At 40.9% G+C, this 21,544-nt stretch overlaps 1 protein-coding gene across 8 annotated transcripts in view; it reads left to right on the plus strand.

The window, feature by feature from the left end:
* Positions 1 to 21,544, plus strand: part of CNKSR2 (connector enhancer of kinase suppressor of Ras 2) — a 476,383-nt gene that overhangs the window by 59,907 nt on the left and 394,932 nt on the right. For all 8 annotated transcript variants that reach the window (XR_002098973.1, XM_019524928.1, XM_019524929.1 and 5 more), the window contains exon 2: positions 12,069 to 12,232. Coding sequence is in view for 7 of the 8 variants with exons in the window: in XM_019524928.1 (XP_019380473.1) it covers positions 12,069 to 12,232 (164 nt within the window). In the remaining variant the exon portion in view is untranslated. The remainder of the gene's footprint in view (positions 1 to 12,068; positions 12,233 to 21,544) is intronic.

The raw sequence follows: 21,544 nt of genomic DNA on the forward strand, positions 1-21,544 counted from the left end.
GGAAATTTTAAATTATAGGAAAGCTACAGCAGGGTTATAATCTTAAAGGTGGTTGTCAATAAATCTTGAATGTTACAGAGGGTAGATTACAGCCTAGCAATTTTTCACTTTGAAGTGCACTACAAGCCAGTTCCAGAAAACAGGACCATCAGACCTTACCAAGAAAAGGGAAAATGCGGACTTTGTTTTTATTTATGGGTGTTCCTCTTTTTCTTTATGTCATCTCAGTCAGTATATATGTATACTGCATATTGAGGGAAAAACCCAAAATTGTAGAAATAGAGTTGCATTTTAACTATATTCTAGTTATATGCTTCTCATACACTGAATCACATCCAAAGAAAAGCTAAAGCAAAGCTGAGAAAAATAAAATATTTGTCATTTTTTTAATTTAATACCTTGCCCTCCTTTCTGCATTCGTGTGTGGACCTGTGTCCATTTTGTGACTTTGGTGAATCCTTCATTTTCAAGATTGCTCAAAATAAATTAGCTGCACAGGGTAGATGTGGTTGTGTTTGTTTTAGCTCATCAGTGGTGTATCAAAATCTAATCCTCTTTAAGTCTCACATTTCATATGCGTGTTTAAACTGTAATAGCTATAATTTTCCTTTTCATCCCAGACTATACAACAGACTCATGAGGATGTAACCATTATGCAACTCAAATTTTACTACAGTTTTTCCATCCTAGGATAAATTGCTTATTTATGACTATAATTAGAGCAATATTTATCTAGAATATTTTGTTTGTGTGTGAAATGTATCCAGTCAGGTTGCCTATTAGAAATTGGACCTTTTGTTTAAGTTGCAGGTATAAATATTTTGGTTTAAATTGTGTTAATAGCTTTATTAATGTACATGAATGTCTTGGAGACGGTTAATATGATTTATGTCCTCTTTGAAGTGTAGTAAAAGAAGAAGGCTTTAGGGTGCTGTGAATATTAAAATAAGTACAAGTTTATTTGTGCTGAATATCTTTAAGTGAAATACAAATTTTCAGTTTTGGTATAGCTGAGTTGTAAGAGAAATATGTCTGACAGATCAGTATCTGTTTGTAATTATTTTCATCTGGATGCTTGCAAACATTGCATATAATAAGGAAACATCATTCCACTTTATTCTAGAAGGAGTTGTAGATTTACGAGTAAAAGATTTTCTGATCAGTTCCCAGTAAGAACTGAGTAGAAATCTCTGTCCAATATTGCATCAGTGAGCTAATGGCTCACACAGGGTAGAGCTCAATAATGTTAGTTTAAAGTATAGTGCTATCTGTATCCTCATTACAGAGGCAAGAGCTTCCCAGAGCTTTTAGGTTCACCATAGGTTGAGGCAGGGTAATCAAAGAAGGGAGAGCTCTATGATAAAAATTCAAAGTTAAGATATTTGTTGTACATGACTTCTGAGCTCTTGTCACTTTGGGAAGCTTTCTCTCCTTTTTAACACAGATGAGAGCTTCTAAAGAGGAGATTGCCTTAACTTACCTATAATCTTTCTCTTTATTAATAGGTAACTTTTCTTGCCCTTCTTGTGTCAGCAGTTCTTTATGGTACATCAAAAGACACATAGCATATATTAAAATAACATCTTTAATTCGCCAATAGATCTACACTTAAACAATTTAAAATAGTCCAGAGACTTCAAATGCATAGAGTTTTCTCTAAGTACCATTGGAATTATTCTCAGTGTGTGCTCTTTTGACTTTCCAAATTGATTTTGGTAACATTTTAGTCAAATAATAATTGTATGCATCCATTACATGCAAAGGATTACCTCTTATTAGTCAACTAATACTTAAAAAATAAAGCTAGTCAATAGTATACACAAATGCAACATATTTTAGCAGCATGTCTATGCTATCTATGCTATTCGATGTCTCTGTGCATGCTCTATGTCTTGGCTTGGGATGCTGGCAAAATCTGGAGATGATATACGAGTGCCATGTGTAGGTTGCTTTCTCGCTCTCCCTCTTTTTGCAGTTTCCTGTAAATCTTTTGACATGGCTTTAGTTTACTATTTATTACACACAAGCCCCCCACCATGTGCACACACACAACAAACATATAAACTAAAAAAAATTAGGAAGAGTGCAGCCAGATTGGCTGATTGCTACTAGCAAGTATGTTTTTAATTCTAGAACAAGGTGCAAATCAAGCCAAAGAAAGCTAGTGTTAGATCAAATGGGTGGCTTTTCATGTCCTGAAGTGCCTCCAGTGTGGAAAAGAAAGTCTTTTTCTTTTTTTGGGGTATTGGGTGCTGTAACCTAGGAAAGCAAGTTGCCTCACTGCTAGACTATAGAGTTGTGCTTCCTCTTGTTTGCTTTCCATCTGTCCTTGCAAATAATATGCTTTTGGCAGTTGTTACTTGGGATAAATCTACTCATGACCCCTTTCCTTCTCTGGAAAGAATGGGGTTGTGGCAGATAGCAGATTCTGTGCTTGTAGCACTGACAAGTACCTGATCAGGCAGGAATGCGAAGTTGGCCCAATACCAGATCTTTCAGTTTGTTCTCTTTGCCTTTTAAATTCAGCTGCTTCATCTCAGTTACTCACTACACAATGTCAAATAGTTTAATATTGGAGAATGGCCTATGATTCACACGTGGCTCATATCAGTAACGTTTGATATTTCGTTTTCAAGCATACCCTGTCATAGGCCATATGTTCATTGTAGGCCTGTGCAGCATGAGTAGGCTTTGCAGAATTTGACTTTTATGGCTAAAAATTGATAAATGTCTATTTTGCCTCCCACCAATGAAAAAATATTTTCTTTGTTAAGAATTGGTGTAAAAATGATGGCTGATAGACTGTGTGATGATAGGGGGAGCAGTTCTACAGAACTGTGCTGTAGTTTGGACTTCAACTCCTAGAAATCCTAGGGGACTGGGAATAAAGGAATAGGAAGTGACAGATAAGTCGTCTGGATCTAGAAGGATTAGTCTGCTGGATCTAGAAGGATTATTCTGCTGGATCTAGCAAATTATGCATTCCAGTAACTAACAAAAGACCCAAGATTTAAAAAAAAAAAAAAGTTTTCACTTTATTTATTTTTTTTTTTTACAAATGTACTACCAAATGAACAGAATGATTTAAAGTGGGTATGAACATAGGCTCTAGGGGTACGTCCCAACAAGTGCACACACGTGGTGAGCAGTTTGAGGTGCTGCAAGCCGTGTGCGATGCACATGCACCCATTGAAAAACTGCCACTGGAAAAATGTGGCGCTGTGCACGCAGCAGCAGCGTGTGCCATCAGAAACCAGAGCCTGGCTGGCCAGAGCCATGTTCCAGCTGCTGGCCAGGCTCTGAGCAGCCGGCTTGGTGCTGCTGCTGCCGGGAGCAGGTTGCCAGGACCCCTAGCACAGGCGCTGGCCCCAGTCTCCCCAAAGCGCATGTACAGGGGTGTGTCCAGGGATAAATAGCAGCGGCACAAATATATGATACTAATATTTGTCCTGCAAGAAACGTGCCCCTGCACATGTGAACTTGTCAGGACATGTCCTAAGGTGGTAAACCCACTTCACTGGTCAATGAAATCACTGCAGAAGAAATTGCAGAACTCAAGTGCTCACAGGCCAGTGACTTAATAGTTATCAGTATGTAGTGGGTGAATCCTTGAACATGTCAAGATGTGCAGGATCTGTACCTGGAGTTACATCTCAATACATCTCGATTTGTTTCAGTGATTGGCTACATTATTTTTTGGAAGATGTTTTTGTTTGGTATTGTGATTTAGTTGCATTTGATTGTCAAGGAAGGTGCAACAGGAGTCAATGGATCGGGGTGACTAGTTACTTACCCTGGGAGTAACTTCCTTCATGGATGTTCAAAAACCAGAGAGCGGTGGCGAGGGGGGTGTTGTGTGCTGAGCAACCCGGAGAAGAGGGCAGTCCTGGGAGAAGTGGGCGGGGCTTCGGCCAGTTTCCGGCAAGCTGCACATAGTGTGCCAACAAGCCACATGTAGCTCCTGAGCCGTGGTTTGGCCACCTCTGCAATAAACAATGACTCTGGCCTGCATCAAATGACTGGTGACAGGTTTTACACTGCCGTTCCTTATCATTACTCCCGTAGGTCAGGTTTATGTGACGTGTTCTCATGTGGGAGACTTCTGGGGCTGGAGGAAAAAGAAGAAAGAGCAAGGACAGATCCTTAATAAAGCAGACAGGAATTGGTTTGTGGGGTTGATCCTAAGGTCACTGACCAAGGGCAAAGACACAGAACATTGGTATGGAAGGCTTTATCCTTCCACTCAAGGAGGATCTGCCAGATTTCAGGTGGGTCTTGCTTCCTCTTGACCCAGTTGGAATCTGGTGGTAGAAACTCTATTTAGAGGTCTTTATCTACTTCCTGTTGGTCTTAGTGCAGTGTGAGTATTTTGGCTTCTGTTAAATGCTGCAGTTTCTGGTAATATTTTGGGGAAAAGATGGAGATGAAGACAAGTAGCTATTTTTTAACGTCTTTCTACATGTGGAATTAAAGAAATGTTGCTCTTTAAGAAATGGAATGCAAAAGTAGGTGACTTGAAAAAGGTGCACTATTTTAGGATAACAGATAGTGAACCAGCTTATTCATTGTTGTGGCAAGCCATATGGAAAATGTCATACACTTAGGTTGCTTTTGTTTTCCTGGTAATGTTTACACAAAATAGGTGAGTCAGTATAATTGTCTTCACATATTTTTTGGTTTAATTTCTTTCTACCCTATATAGAAATTGAAGATATACAAGATAGCTACATCATTCTATGAGTATCACACACACACCCATACCCACACAGGAATTAGAGCAAAAGTATTTTTATGTGACTATTTACAATTGGCATACAGTAATAGTTTACAGAATACCTTTTTAATGACTTGTTCTTAATTTGTGTTGTTAGCTACTAGTGATAGAAAACTAGTTTTGCTGATTAGGTCAGAGATTTTGATTTGATTTCCCAAGCAATGTCTATGTAAGCAGTGGGAATTTAAGTTTAGAAATATCAAAAATACTTATTTGAGCTTGGGTTTATTTTTAGGGGGGGGAGGAGAGGGGGTTGGGGTTTTTTTGCCTGCTATGAAAAGATACTGAATGTATTCAGTCTATTTTAACACAGAAGTATCATCAGAAAAATTATCTGCTAAAAGTACTAGATTTAGTTCCTTAAAAAGTAAATATGCTAGCTATTATATTTGAGATTGTATATGTAAAATGATTCCTACGAGGACCTTCTCAAAAATCTAGCAGAAAAGTCTAACATCCTGCCTTGAATAACTTTTGAGACCACGTATGAATATGGATACTTCAGAAAGGTCTGTGAACAACCTTTGAATAGTGGTGCAAAAATGTCTGAATGCATTTTTTTCAGTTAGTAAGGTTTGAATGTAGTCCAGAAAAAACAGTCGTTTATCCTGCCCGTAATTTAAGTTTACATCAAAAGTAGACATCGCCTATCAACTGGGACCTGAGAGAGGGAAATGGCAAGAAAAGGGAAAAAGTGTCAAGGAGAACCTGTACATGATATAATTATGTTGGACTTCATCACCACTTTTTGGCATTGGTGTTTACTGCAGAAGATATTCGGGAAATTCCCATGCCAGATTAATCCTTCATAGCAGATAAATCTGAAGGGTGGAACCACACTGAAGTGAAAATAGAAGTAGCTTTAGAACAAATTGATAAATTAAATGTTAAATCACTGGGTTGGGATGGCATTCACCAGAGAGTTCTGAAGGATCTCAAAAGTGAAATTGTAGAATTGTTGACAGCAGGTTGTAACCTACTGTTACCTCATCATGCTATTATATAAATCCATGGTGCATACGCATCTTGAATACTGTGTACAGTTCTGATTTCTGCATCTCAAAAAGCAGGTAATAGAATTAGAAAAGGCCCAGAGAAGGGCAACCAAAGTGATCAGGGGCATGGAGCAGTTGTATCAGGAGAGACTAAGGCTGTGTATAGACAAACGAGGGGCATGTGTGCACAACACTTTAAAGCAGGTTAAACGCTTTTGCACCACTTTAATGGTGTTGGTGTTTGCACACATCGGCGGCGTATTGCGCAGTAATTCCAGCTGCTGTAGCAAATTTTAGCAGCGTCATGCACCTTAAATGACTTGGGGCGAAGCAAACTAAAACTCTGAAGAATTTTAGTTTGCTGCCCTACAGCTGTGGAGTGAAGTAACAGGCTCCATGCAGCTCAGGGGCTCTGCAGGAAGCCCATGCAGGCAGCCAGGCAACAGCATGGGAAGGTAGACTTCATCCAAGAAAAGCAGCGAGCTGCCTTCCTGCCTGCCTGCCTAAGCTGCACGAGGGCCTGGTTCGTCCCTCCACAGCCGGGGTGCCCCCTGGGACTGCCTGAGCTAGGTGCCTGTGGCTGGGTGCTGCATGGGGGGCCACTGCTGTTGTGGAGGGAAGCATTAGTCCCCCCCACAGCCCAGGGACTGCTCCGCCCACTGGCAGCTCGCCCTCCCCTCCCTGCCAGAGAGGCAGGTAAGTTCGGCTGTGTGTGTGACACAGGGGTTTAAAGGGTCCTAAATTGAAGCAGTCTTTTTAAAAACCCACCACTTCAATATAGGGCCCCTGTTTCACCTATGCATGCCCTAAAAAAGCTAGAATTCTTCAGTTTGGGAAGTAGAAGGGTGAGGGGAGGTATGATGATGGTCTATAAAATCACGAATGGTGTGGACCAAGTGAGCAGGGAACTGTTGTTCACCAATTCCCAGATTACTAGTAGTAGGGGGCACCTGTTGAATTGTAGAATTCATAGGTGACATGGTTAAAACAAGCAAGAGAGTGTTCTTTTAACTGCATGTTATGTAAAATTTGAGGAATTCATTATCAGAGGAAGTGGTAGAGGCAGATGGCATCGCCAAGTTAAAGGGGTCTAGACAAATTCATGGATGATAGATCCATTAATCGCTGTTGAGCAGAATGGTTGGAGATGTTTCTTCTGGCATTTCTAAACCAATAATTCTGCTAGGGAGGATAATGGGTAGGGGATAGGTAGGATGGGTAGGTCATTTAGATCTATCCAATTCAGTGCTCTCCTTTTAGCACCTATATCTGCCACTGTCAGAGGCAGGATACTGGGCTAGATGGGCCATTGGTCTAACCCACTATGGCACTGCTGGTATCCTTACGTTGTCTCTCTGAGTGCATAGACTCCTGTAGGGGTATGGCAGGACCTAAATGAGTTGAAGGTATCCAATGCAAGTGACTTGGGCATAAATAAAATTGGTAATTTAAGACCTACGAATTAGCGCTTCATGATATGAAACAGTGGTATCTAAATTCCCTGAAATAAATAGAATTAGCCTCCTTTGTTATGCTCTGAGTGCTTTCATAGGCATCTTACTCATTTTCTTTTTAACTTAGTTTGGTTGCCCAAAGCATCAATAACACTGTTTTTGTTTTTTTCTAAAGAAAATAATAACAATGATGCTGCCTCATACTTCAGTGTAAGCTGAGCCATTGGTGATGGTGATTGAATTTGAATGATAAATAGTCTCTTTTGTCTCCGATGACAGCTAAGTCATAGAGTGATTTGATCTAAAACTTGCTGAGAGTGATTCCGTTTTGACCAATTCATAATGCCGTCTTTCTTTTATTGGAGAATGGGATTTAAGAGAAAAAAAGGACTTCATTAGATTACCCTTATTATTGCACATTTAACTATTGCCTTTTTCCTTATTAAAAGTAAGAGAGAACTTCTAGCTCCTGAAGAGTCAAGGCAAGCAAGGTGTTTAGTACAAATGAGTCATGATTTATGGTTAAGATGCCTTTCTTCCTCCTCTGTCTCTATAAAGAGGAAGAGCTCCATGATTGTAAAGGAAAAAGAATAGAAGAAATGAAGGTACAAAATACTAGACTAATAGTTTGTTGCTTCTGTTGAGCTAAGTACAGAGGTTCAAAAAGTCCAAGGTGGAATTGGTTCAATCTTTGCAGATTTTTCTAAGCTGCGTAACTGATTTAAAAAAAAAAAAAAAAGAACTGACATTCAGTGTTTGGGTGGCCAAGACAGGCAGAAGTCTGCACTGACTCAGGCCAGGAGCCTAGGGGTGCTCATGCACACCACCCCTCGTGATCAACTACTTAAGGCTGCTAAACCCAGCCCAGTGGCAGTCTAGGCACAGGGAGGGGAGAGCCAGCAGAAAATCTCTCCACAGCCACCCCTCTGAGAGGGGGGTGGGGAGGGGGAAAACGCCACGTGGCCCTGGCCCCCCAGCTGGGGAGGGGGCAAGGTGAGCTCATGCCAGCCTGACAAGCTGGGTTGACGGGGAGTGAAAAGCTCCCTGTGAGGCTTCCCTTCCCTCCTCACCCACATGAGGCAGACCCCAGCTGAGGGGTGGGGGAGCAGTGCCTAGCTGAGCTGGAGAGGCTGAGCTGATGCCAGCCCTGCAAGCAGGGGATCAAAAAGCTCCTAGTCAGGGCTTTCCCCCTGTGCCAGGTAGACCCTAGCTGGGGGGGAGGCTTGGTCTGGGCCAGTGGCTGAGGAGGTGGTGGGGCTGAGCTGATGCCAACCCTGCTCACATGGTTGCTGCAGGGATGAAAAGCCCTGACTGCTAGGGTTTTCCTTCCCCTTGTCCTGTACAGAGAAGGGCTTGAGGAGCTGTTCTCATGCCCCACCCCCCAATCCTGCCAGGCTGACAGACTGGCAGGGAGCAGAGGCTTTAGTTGCTTAGATCTGTGATAGCTGGGGAAGGGGCCAGCCCTGCTCTACGGAAGTAGACAACACAGATCAGAGCTGTTGGGGGACTGTGAGTTAACTTGAATTAGGAAGGGATCTGAGACAGAAGTTCCATAAGCTGGATTTGACCTAATCAGTTAAATCTGATACTACATCCATCCAGGTTTATCTTTAACCAATTTTGGATAACTTAAACCAGTTTAGGTATATTTCTGTTCCTAGCCCTATTGGAAGGTGATAGGGTTATGGCTAATGCACTGCCTAGAACACTGGAGATCTGTGTGATGATGGAAAAATGGCTCAAAATTTCTGTCCTTCTGCAGATTTCAGAAGTTTGTGGGGTTTGCTAGCAGTTGGGATAATACTTAGAACTTTACAACGTTAGCACATGTGTTCCTTGTGCGGATAGATACACAGTAGCTGCCATTGTGCGTCTCAGGAGAAAGGGTAGTGACCTCACTCCACCACAGACTCCATGATATGGCAGTGATGAATAGTGTGTGTTTACTGCTTCCCACAGTAGAGCCTAACATGATAACATGCAATAACACAAAATTAATAATCCACAAAAAATCTGATAGGCTGGGCTGGTGACACACCAGTTTCACATCAACTTTTTTGTGCTGCAGACATCTTGATTTGCTCTGGGTGGAAACATCCAGCCAAGAAGCATGCTGCCTCAGTGGCACTCCTGAGGTAAAGACATGTAGTAGAACAAAGGTTTTTAGGGACTGAATCCTAGCACATCCTTTAGGATCCTACTGAATGCTTCCTTAAGCTGAGGTAATTTAATGTATTTGTACCTACTTAGGCTCTGAACGTTAAAAGGTCCGACAGTACTTTTGTGCAGCAAAGTAAGAGATTTGAAGTGTACAAGTCAGAATTGGACAACATTTAAACCTGTAACAACAGATGTTCAGTGCACATAAACCAGTTTGAAAATGACAGAAACTGGTTTAGATAAACCTGATTGAATGTAGTATCAGACTTAACTGATTTGGTTCAAACTGGCTTATGCAATGTCTGCCCCAGATCCCTTGCTGGTTTAAGTTAAATCAGAGCCCCCCACCATCCTGGCATGCTCTCTGGGCTGGATGGGGCTGTCTGCTTCACAGCAGGGCTGGCTCCTCCCCTCTGCTCCAAGGCTGGAGCTTGGCACAGATTTGTAGGCACAGCAGGGTCTGTTGGTTTCCTCGTGCCCCACTCTCCCCTCTTCTCACCACTTGCTGCTTAAGCAGAGATCCCTTCCTCCTCTCTGCCACAGCACAGACTGTAGCCAGCATGTGGTATGCTAGCTAATACTGAGAGGTGTCTGTGCATGTGTCTCTCTCTCCAATTTCACTGGGATAGGCAGACAGACAGTGACCACTTAGGGCTTTTGGAGCTAATCAGTAGGCCAGCCAGTAAGCTGTTTAAGAAGTTTGAAGTAATGTGGAGAGAGGCTATTTGTTTTGCTAATCGGGTGATAAAGACTGTTATCAGCCCCCCAGCTGGCTTGCTTGCCTCTGTGTGCTGCAGACAGTATGATGAAGCAGGGAGGGACATTGAAAAGCTCGGTATCATCAACAGATGCATGCACTGCACAGACCGCTTGCCTCAGAATGCTAGCTCAGGGCTGGGGGCTGGCAACACTCCCACCCCTTAAGCAGTCAGCGGGGAAAAGTTTGGGACTGTGCAGGCAGACCTTCCTACTGAGAGAGTCCTGCTGGGGTCTGGCTGCCCCCACCTCAGCTCAGCTCAGCTCCCTACAGAAGGGGGAAGGGAGAGCTGCTGTCCCCTGTCTTTTAGCCCGAGCCACTGCAAGCATGTGCCCAAATTTCCTCAGTCCTGAGAGAATGTCTGTCCAGTTTCAGCCCAGTTCAGCCTAGTCAAGTTAGACTAACCTTCAAAGATTGAATCAATTCGGGCTTTTTGAATGTCTGTCCCTGCTTTTAAAATGGCCAATACCGGTGTAAGATAAATCTGGATGGATAGAGTATCAGACTGAACTGATTTAGGTTAAATTGATTCATTGAACTCCTGTCCCAGATCCCCTCCAGATTCAAGTTAACTCAGTCTTCCAGCATCCCAGGATGCTTTGCAACTCCTGTGCAAAACTCTCTTCACAGGGTGGGTGGGCTAGCCTTGGTCCATGCTGCCTGCTCTAGCCAAGCAGGGAAGCATGCTTTAACACCCACTGGCTTTTGGCCTGGGCCACTGCAGGCATGTGGCTGCATTTCCAGAAGCAAAAGTGAATGCCTGTTCACTTGCTTATTGGTTCAGTCTATGCAGCTTAGATTAACCTGCAAAGACTGAATCAGTTCAGCCTCAGGCTTTTTGACTGTACTTAGCCATATTGCTTTGGGCTGCTTGAATAAAGGCTGCTATTTAAATTATGATAAATTACGTCAAATAATGTGGTCGTTTTTGCTCTAGGCAAAATATGTAGTACGGTGAGACTCATCAGGCTGAAACTGCAGCTAAATGGCCCGAGCATTAAGTCCTACATAGTATCTCTCTTTCTGCTATTGATTTTGATGCAACTTGTCAGGGGAGTATTTCCCTAATGCAGGTGTATAGCATGATGCTGCTGTGAGCCCCCTGCGATTGCTCTTCTTGCAAACCTCAACATAGGAGACATGCCAGCTTGTATATAGTGCCTTGTAATTGTGTTTGAGGGTTTGAAGTGGCTTTTTCAAGGATACCCTGGGTAAAATGATTGCATATGTAAGGGGCTCTGGCTAAACAGACCTCTTTTGGTCCTATGTTTCCTGCTGTATGGGATTCAAGACTACCATAAATTGAGCCAAATGGAAGCCAGAACTGCTCTAGAGCAGCCTGTGTATTCTGGTGGGTGTAAAGGTGAGAAAAGGCTAACTTATACTTTTTGGGTTGGTTTAGAGTTTTTGCATATACCTTTCACTGATTTGGATTTAGTTGGTCCATGCCATTTTATTTTTTACTTGTTCATTTGATTTATATGTTGCTCTCCATGAAAGAGGTTCAGGGCAGCTTACAAGAACAAATAAAGAACAGATAAAAATATAAAAATTAAATTGTATGTAATAGAACCAAGTCCCTAGGCAGCACCCCAAAATTTAACCTAGCCTGCTGAAGACCTGCCCAAATGTGCAGTTAGGGATTGCGGTGGAAAGTAAGGAAAAAGGTGGTCCCTTAAATATGTAAAGCACAGACTGTTCAGGGCCTTATAGGTCAAAAAGCACTTTGGATTATACCAGGAAAGCTATTATAAGACAAGGCAGATTCTGGAGTACTAAAGAAATGCACTCCTGGTGACCCATCCTCATCAGAAGATGGGTCTCTACTTTGTTCTGCATCTGCTGCAGCTTCCAGGCAGAAGCCCCATCTAGTCACTGGAGAAGTAGCTCAGCATGTTAATTTTTTTTCCTTTCTTTCTTTCTCATAGGTCTTGATGACTGCCTGCAACAATATATTAAGAACTTCGAGAGGGAGAAGATTAGTGGGGACCAGCTGCTACGTATTACTCACCAAGAATTGGAAGATCTGGGAGTCACCCGAATTGGCCATCAGGAACTTATTCTGGAAGCAGTTGACTTGCTCTGTGCATTGGTAAACTTCCTTGGGGGAGAAAGGGGAGCGTGAGAGAAATGTTTGGAAGAATTCATTCAAATGCAACAGATATGCAAAGAAACTGTTATAGTTTCTGATATGTAAACAAATTTTAAGTCATGAAGCAGTGCATACTACCATGTAGACAGGTTTTTAATTGAATACATTGGCATTACAGATTTGATGATTATACAACAGTCTAATAAATATTATGTCCATCCTAAAGCACCTTTTTCTTGAAGAAGATGACTTTGTATGTAATTTGCAATGTAAAATAGTTTTTATGTATAAAAAGATCCCTATATTTTATAGTATTTTATTTATTTACAAAATAGTCTAAATGGATGATGTGTGTTATCTGGGTGCTGGTTGCCCTTTTAACAACAAAAGGTCCTAGTAATAATCAAGTTAGTTTTCCAGTGTCCCTTTCATGCACTCCTTTAGAGTATTATAAATAATATGCTGGGTGATTATTTTAGTATGTTTAAGCATAGTTATGTGTATTTTTTATAGTAGAAAGGATTAACTCTTGAAATAATAATAAGGACATGTACAGAAGGGACTCTGATAATGGACTACTTGGTCATATCAGGTCACTGAGAGGTTGAATCACCTTTAGTATATAGGGTGTGGGCAATAACTTTAATTGGTCTTGAGAACTTTCTGACGGTTATAGAAATGAATTGTAAAGCAGGTTGTCTGTATTCTCAGCTGGGGGGGTTGGCTCTGCTATGGGAAATGGGGTTGTAATATAAGAAGCATGAGGGTGACTTGCTAAGATGTGCTTGCCTGCCCAAATCTGTCTTGAGGATTTTAAATTATGAACAGATTTTCAAAACTACAGATGAGGCTGTAAGAAAGTAGAGTCCCAGTGGTGGGAATCCAAAATGATTGTTTTTGGGAACCTCCCAGGGGACTTTGTAGGTCTTGAGTGTCTGCCAGACTTTCTCTTAAATGCAGCAGGACTTTATACCTTATTCACTCATCCCAGATGCAGAAGTAAGGGAGCATCACAAAATCAGAAGGAAGAAGGGCAATTACGGCAGAAAACAAATAGAGATTTCATACAGGTACAGGTTTGGTTTTGAATATGCTCCTGCAGAATCTGTCCAGGTTCCCTTCTCCATATAGAATTATACTCCTGTTGATTGTGGCAGCCTGGCTTTGCACAAAAGGAGAACAAATGGGCATTCATGTTTTTGAAAAGTAAAGAATACAAAACATCCTATGAGGATATGTATTGCAATGCAGTAGGATGTAAAGTTGGTTAGTTGGAACAGAACTTTTGTTCTTCAGACAGTGGAACAAAAATTTAATATATTAATGACCATGGAAAAAACAAAAATACCATGTGTCTGAAATGATTGTACGTCAGTGTTCAGAAGTGAAATTTGTAACTTTTTTGTAACCCCTTTACAGGGAGTGACCATAATTGATTCAGCTGAAAGATGTTTTTTCTCTATATATTTTACCATAATTATTTCTTGAGAAGCAGGTGGCATGCATATGTTTTGCATGCGTAAATAATGGATTAGGCTTGCATGTACAAAATGATGAACTCCTATGGAAGGCTAAAACTTGCAAACAGCAACTTGAATTGGAGACGAAGTTGCTGATCATTATTTACATATAGGTTTGTCCACCCTTACAAGTTCCTTTGAAAGAAAATGTCATCACAAGCAATACAACAATGAATTCAGAATAGAGCTTCTAATTATCTTCAAGTTTTTTTGTCTCTTTGAAGCTTGCGCCAGGGTTTTACTGCTATCTGAGTTCTAAATTGGGAATTGTTGTATTGACTCTACTAGGTTTTTAATCAGGCCCTAATATGAATTTATTATTTACCAAACAGACAAAGCCTCTGATGAAATTTGATTTAGGGACTTAAGACTAATATAGTGTAAACGAATATAGTCTAAATGATTACACTCATAAAAGTTCTTTTTTATTATTGTGTCCATTAGTCTAGGGATATGTTGTCCTACTTAGTGATTGCTTATTACTTCTATTAGCATTTAATGGGGAGCTGCATACATGCATATTTTAGGGCACTTAAAAGTGCCTCAGTTATCTTCTTGCCCACTTCAGTAGCTTTTCTGGCTAATAGTGTTGATGTATACTGTGTACTTTCTCCTAACAAATTTACATTACAGATGTATTTCTTTGATTTCACTGGAGTTGCACCTGGTGGTAATTTTTGGTATGAATGATATGTGTACCCCAAATAAATAAGAAAAAGATTAATTGGGTGTTGCATATTATTCATGCCACAATGGATTAGAAATGCTTCTTTCTTGATTTTGACAGAAGAGGGCCTCGGTCATGTAGTGTGTGGACCCAATTTTGTCTCATTAGTTTAAGCTGAGGTGGTTTAGTGTAACCTCAGTGGGTTGACCTATGTGTTAGACCAGAACTTCTTGACAGCTGGGGGCAAGATTATAGCAGTTTTTATAGCATAGGGGCCATGAAAAGTTGGGGATGAGGAAGATGCTTCTTGTTGTAGGTGGTAGCCCCATTTTTGGCTGGGGAGGATACCTCCCTGTTTCATTAGAGGTGCTGATCATGGTCTCTGCCTCACTTTGTGCCATGAACCATTATAGAGGTCCCTTACTCCTCCCAGGACATGGACAGTTTGGAAAGTGTCTAGCACAGGGCAGCAAAAATGATCAGGGGCCTGGGAAACCAGACTTATGAGGAAAGGCTGAAAGAACTAGGGTTATTTAGCTTGGAGAAGAGAACTCAGGAGGTAGATTGATAACAGTCTTCAAATACCTGTAGGGTGATTATAGGGAGGATGGAGGTGGGCTTTTTTTGTGGCTGAAGGGGACAGGACTAGGAGCAATGATCTCAAACTGCAGCAGGGGGAGTTTAGTTTGAGGAACTTTCTGACGATGCGTGTGGTTAGACATTGCAACAGGATACCTAGAGCAGTTGTGGAATCTCCATCCTTGGAAACTTTCAAAAGGAGGTTAGACAAGGTGGGATAGTTTAGACAGGAATGATACTGCCTTGAGCAGGAGGCTGGAATAGGTGACCTTGCAAGGCCTTCTAATGCTACTTTTCTATGATCCTGTGCTGGCACAGTTGTTATGGCATGGTATAGTATAGAATAGTATGGTATAGTTGAGCAAATATTGGATTCATTAGTTCCCTGGGAATTCTGAAATATCACTAAAAAAATTTCAGATTGAACTGATTTACAAGTGAAATTTAAAAAAAATTTTTTTGGGTGAGTTAAAAAGTTCACCCAAAATTGAAGTCACCAGCTGTCCAGAATGGGTGGAGAAAGATATAGAAAAGAACTTTTGTTCGTTTAAATACTTTTGTTAAGCACCAGGAAACCATAGTGGTAAATATGGTACTGTTGATGATGAACCATCAAAGAAAGCATTTTTCCTTTTCTACATCTTTGCTTCAAGTTGTATATTTTTTTTCACATCCTTTCCAAGTCCAGATTATAGAGTTCAGTGTACTGTGTTTAGAATGATGTCATGGCATTACTTTTAAGAAAAATGTGGACCAGGCTTTCTGATAGTATAACTTGGTATAGCTCCACTAGTGTACAGCCTGAAGGTCAGCAGTGTAAAAGAAGCTACCCTTGAAGTGCATTCTCCAACACAGAAGCAATTGGCTTTTTTTTTTTTTATGCTTGCATAGGTCACTTGTGGAGGGTGGCATGTATGAAGTATTTGATAATATTTTCATTTCAGTCACTTAAAATTGGCATAGCTGTAGTGGAACACTTCTTATATGCAATCAAAACCATGAAGCTAGAAAGTTATTGCAGACTGAATGTCAGTCATTTGGCCGAGAATCCATTATTATGCATTCATAACATGCATAGCATGTTACTTATTACTAACACAAAACATTTATATTCAAATGAATATAAAAAGAGCTACTTTAGGCATGAACGGTTCTTTGTAAGAATGTACTTTTTATCTTAATTTCATCTTTATACATAATTTCTCAGACATCTTTTTCATTGCTCTTATCGTGAGCTAGATCTCAATATTACATTTATCAGTAAAGGATGAACATTAAGCTAAATCACCATCATGCTAAAGATAGAAGATTCCTTTCAGCAATGGAAGTTCATATGTACTGGAGTTAGGATTTATTTGGTCATATCTTCATATTCATGGCAGAAAAATTATGTATTTTTTTTATTATACTTTATAGGCTATCATTCCATGTATAGAGCCATTTTCTTCCCATCTTTGGCCTGTATTTCCTTACTTGCAAGACCTAAATAATGGACTCAGAAGTTCCGTATATGCCAGTAAAGTTAGGAATACCTAACTTCTGAGGAAGCCCTTCAATACCTCTCCATTCATCTGAAGTGGAACTTCCTCAAAATAATCTTTACCCACTTGATGCACCATACTGTGATTTGTTTTCTCCACTGGCAATCATAACTCCTCATTAGTTTTCATAGGCAAGATCACCTTTATGGCCTTGGCAGTTACCATATTCTCTCTAGTTATGTAACTAGGAAATGGAACATGATTCAGGGTTTTATAAGGCTTCATCTTCGTCTCTTTCTTGTGGCACAGCATGGGTTTTACAAACTGGCATCTTGAAACAGTTGGAAATTGTTTTCTGTTTTACATTTTGCTGTCTCATCAATGGGAATGAACACAATCTAGCAAGTTATGGATTTCAGGACTGAACATTGAGGTCCATGTCAGAGATGTCAAACAACCTTCTTGTTTGTGAGCTCCAATTGATAATGTCTCTTCAGGGTCTTATGATGATTGGATCCAGAGACAGAAATGTTAGTAAGAGCCATTACTTCTGGGAGGACAGAGCAGTTGCCAGTAAGAGGCAAATCATGCAGGCTTTCATGTGGAGCTAAAGATCTCACTTTTTGAGCCACACAATGAAAACATCCCATCATCCAGTTGTTTACTGAATTATCATATTTGAGGAGAAGTTTAGTAATGTTCTTTGGAAATCCTGTCTTACGTTTTGACTTTCTAGTCATCAGTGGCAAGTGTTTGTCCCTCCCATTCATGTTGATGCAGGTAAGCAAAATTACTGTGATCTTCAAAACTTTTTCATCTTCTAGTGTTCTCTGTTCCTGACACCTCCACCCCACTCCTGTCACTTTGCTCCCCAAATGCATCTCCTACAAAGGATCCCTTTTTGGTTAAGTGTGGTTTTTTTTGTTTGTGTTGTAGGTATTAGTCAGGGAAAACTTCTCAAGAATCTAAGGAAGTCTCTCAGTCTGCCACTGCTTGACTCTTAGGTTAGCTGCTGACTCCATGCACTTCACAAACCTTTTTGACTGATATTGAAGCATTTCTATCACCTTACTGTATCAACCATCATGTGTTTTGAAATCATTCAGTCCAACTGCAGCAATTCAGAAACCTTTTCCTTTGATTATGGATCCAGAAATGCTGCTCTCTGTACCCTCTTCTCCTTGAAACATAGCATGAGAGCCCAATTAACATCAAGGGCGTTTCCTTCATACTTGCATTTGTGACGGGCTTTCCATCTCATGTCTTATATGTCAGTCCTCTTCTTCTAAGTTATGCATACAGCCAACCTATGCAAGGCTCATTTGACTGCAGTCTGGTTCCAATTAACCCCAGGAGTTGAACAGCCTTTGCTAATCTCAACTTTTTCTGCAAGTAAGAGACCTTTTGGCATTTTGAAGGTGGGCTTCTAAAAAGGGCGGGGGAGCAAAGATGATGTCATACATGGTACAGTATTGACCTGTGACATAGTGAAGGTAAACATTGCCTGGTCTACCAGTGTTGCTCTTAAGTGGTGACTATGTTGCTGTCACTTGGTAGAAAATACATAGAAGAAAAAATGTTGCCGTTACTCTTACCAGGTGTTACTGCAAATAGGAAGGACAGTGTGATGGATTTTTCTGTCTTCCCTAGCTATGGAGAAGCAAACTGCTTGATGTGAAAGAAGACACTGCCCCACCATGTGGAGGTCAGACATGTAAAGTCTGGGGTGTGTATTTGAATAATTCCTGGCTGCTTTGAGATTTGAGAGAATTTACAAAAGGTTCACATCAGTTCAAAGGAACTGGTGTGTTAGGCAGCTGTGTTGTTTTAAAGTAAAATTTCATGTGTGGCAATGCCAGGTGTTATACCTGGTTTTAAAACTCTTCACTAACAGTTTGATAATTGGGAGTGATATTATTAGTATATGTTTAATGCACATGTTAAAATTATGGAGGAGTGAAGGCAGTTGCCTAACTAGGGCCACAGTTATCAGAGCAAAAATACAGAAATACAGTTATGATTAAATCTAACAGGTTAATTAAAGTAACAAAATAATTGTATAATTACTCTTTTTATAATTTTATAATTATAGTAATTAGATAAACGTAGACTGGCTTTTTGATGTCCTGATAAATAGTGCTGTGATAGGGAAGATTCTTGTTCAGAAGAAAAGATGATTCTTTCCTTCTGTTGGCTGGTGGTAAAAGTGTGTCACTTAAAAATGAGACTTTCAGACTCCAAGGAAACTTCTAGATTCAATTTCCCTCATTTCAGAAAACCCATTAGTAAAAGAATGCTGACAAGTGTTACAGTCACTTGAACGTATTGAGTATTTTGTCAGCATAATCTTTAGCAAATGTTAGTGATAAGTCATTTGAAATCAACTATTATTGAAGCAGAGTATTTATATTATTTTATATTTATAAAGTGCAAGTATGCGGAGGGTGTACATTGCTATCTTGGCAATACTGCTTGGATGAGAGAGAAGACTGTTGCATTCTTAATCTTGAATTGACATTTAGAGACATTGGGAAGAAGGGTCCTTAGAAATATAAATTAATGATAATGCCGGCAGTAATGGCGATGGATAAAGTTGCCTGACATTCCTCATAATAAGACTTGGAATTAGGTACAGACATTGTGGTGGAGCACCAGTGGGGTGCTTGCCAGTCAGCAGGCTTGCAAGCTCTGGGGGCAACTTGTTAAATGAGCAGCAGGGAAAGCCTTCCCCAGAAACCATTTTAAGGGGGAAGGTGGGTGTTAGAGCACTCAGGGTGCTCTGCCACTTTAAGAACTGGACCAGGCAGCAGGCAGGTGCAGCCCAGCCCTGGTAAGCAGCTATCTTAAGCCTCAGGCCAGCAGGGTGTTGAGGAAGAAACATCTCCTGGAAGAGCTGCTGCTGTGGAGACAGCATGGAGGTAAGGGAAAGAGCTATGGGGTGGCTTGGAGGCTCCTGGTCCTGAGCATGACCTAAAACTGCACCCTGCTGGGATAGGGAGGCCTGGTGGTCCTACCAGTGGCAGGACAGGGCCATCAAATGCCAGGTCAGAGGACCATTGAAAGGTGGGTCAGGGCACCTTAATAACCCCTGCCCCCACCATGAGGTGGGTTACTAGCAGCATTGGAGGGAGTTGGGGCCAGGTATGTCTATGTGGGACACCTGAGCCTGATGGGGCACAAGGCCTGAAGTTTCAGGGCGTGAATAATGCAAGGCAGCTGATGGGGGAGCCTTGTCAGTGGACAGAGGGTTTGGTGGCAAGGGTCCAGCAAAAGAAGGGGGGGCAGAACCTTTGGATAACACCACCAGGATCAGAAGCATTGGGTAGCCTCCTTACATGCTAAAAAGTTATATCAACGTGTGGCCACTGAGACTGAGAAAGAGACTATTCTAAAGACCTGGAGTGAGGGGCAAAATTAGTTCAGCCAATAGAGGGTGCCATGGCTGCCTCTGGCCAATCCTGTTGCACATGGCCACAACATCACTGTTACACTTAAGTATAATAAAAATTGCTAGAGAAACATAATTCTTCACTTTTTGTATTGTAGTCAACTGCTGCCACTTCCCCATCCCACTTCAGATGAGGAAGAACAGCTCATTCAAGCACTACTAAGTGCAAAAAACTGATTTAACTATGTTTTAAATGTCTGTGATTTTGCTAATGGCACTGGGTACATGTCTATTGTGCATGATGCAATGTAGCATAAAGATATCCAAGCTTGCTCGGCTACCTGAAGTGGTCTAGCTACTTTAGCACATTACTTCATGTTCATACATTTATCCATTATATACTCAAATTAGCTTTTGCAAAACTCTGACCAGATTGCTTCAGGTAGCTAAACAGCTTCTGCAGCATAGGCATAGATCCCAGTGGCTCTAAACTGGTGAGCTGAAGCAAACAAATGTGGTAGGCTTAAGACTATATCTAGATACCAGTTTAGATACAGTTCTAATTAACACTGGTAGTATAAAGTGATTTTTGCCTAGTAGCAAATGTTTAGCTACTTTTTCCTATTTTAAACTAGGACTAAGGTAACTTATCAAAAAAGTAAGCCTATTTTATAGTTAAGGAACCTTGTTCATAGTTTAAAATAGTTTAATTTGCCTTCTAAATCTTCATATCCCCCATCCCCTTGCTGCTGAAAAGCACGTAACATTTGCAGTCAAAGTGAGTATAATAGGCCTCTTTCATCTTCTGGGGAAAAAAAATGCAAAAAGCACCGATGGTGGTAAGGGCTGCTGCTTGTCAACTTCAGAAGAAAGGAATTGCAATTCATCACTTTTAACCTGTCATACAAAACCATAGAAAAGCAATTAGCAGGTAACATGCCTTAATAGGCCCCCTAACCTTTAGTTGAAACACCTGCTGATAAGCTATTACAGAATGTGTGTAGTTGAATGTCGTCATGTTCTTGTTTCTCATTGTTGCAAATGCTCTGTTGGAGACATTGTGTGGCATGGGCTGTTTTTGTGTCATTCAGTCATTTGGATCTTTTACTCAGGGGGACAGATATATAGACTTGTTTCCTTTCTGTCTCTATGGCTAAGTATAGATAGTCAAAAGTCTTGAGGCTGAATTGATTAAATCTTTGCAGGTTTCTTTAGACTGCACAGATTGAACTGATAAGCAAGTGAACTGATGTTCACTTTTCACACAGAAAAGGCGACCAGAGCTGGAAAAACTTGCCTACCTGCTGTAATTACAGCGCATTGGAGCAGATTATTTGAGTCTGCTGGACTGTGGTAATTACTGCGTTCCAGCAGACTCCAATGTCACATGTATCAGTGTCCCCATGCTGAAAAATGGCAGTGGAGGCACTTTAACTAAATCTTGTTTGACGCATGCGACACTTCAGGTGCTTTAATTAATTATTAATTCCAATTAAAGCACCCTCCTCTCCCCCTCAATCCCAGAGCATGCCTGTAAGCACCTTTAAACCTGTTTATGTTTACCTTCTGTCCCTAGCCTATAAGTAGCCAGAAATATACTTTGTGTCTTTTTCAGTGGATGTTTGGTTAGGAAACCATAATTTTTCTGTAGTTTTAATTTATTTTTATTTTTTTGAC

This window comes from Gavialis gangeticus, unplaced genomic scaffold (genome assembly GCF_001723915.1).
Source record: "Gavialis gangeticus isolate Ggan-Ray unplaced genomic scaffold, GavGan_comp1, whole genome shotgun sequence".
Lineage (NCBI taxonomy): Eukaryota > Metazoa > Chordata > Crocodylia > Gavialidae > Gavialis > Gavialis gangeticus.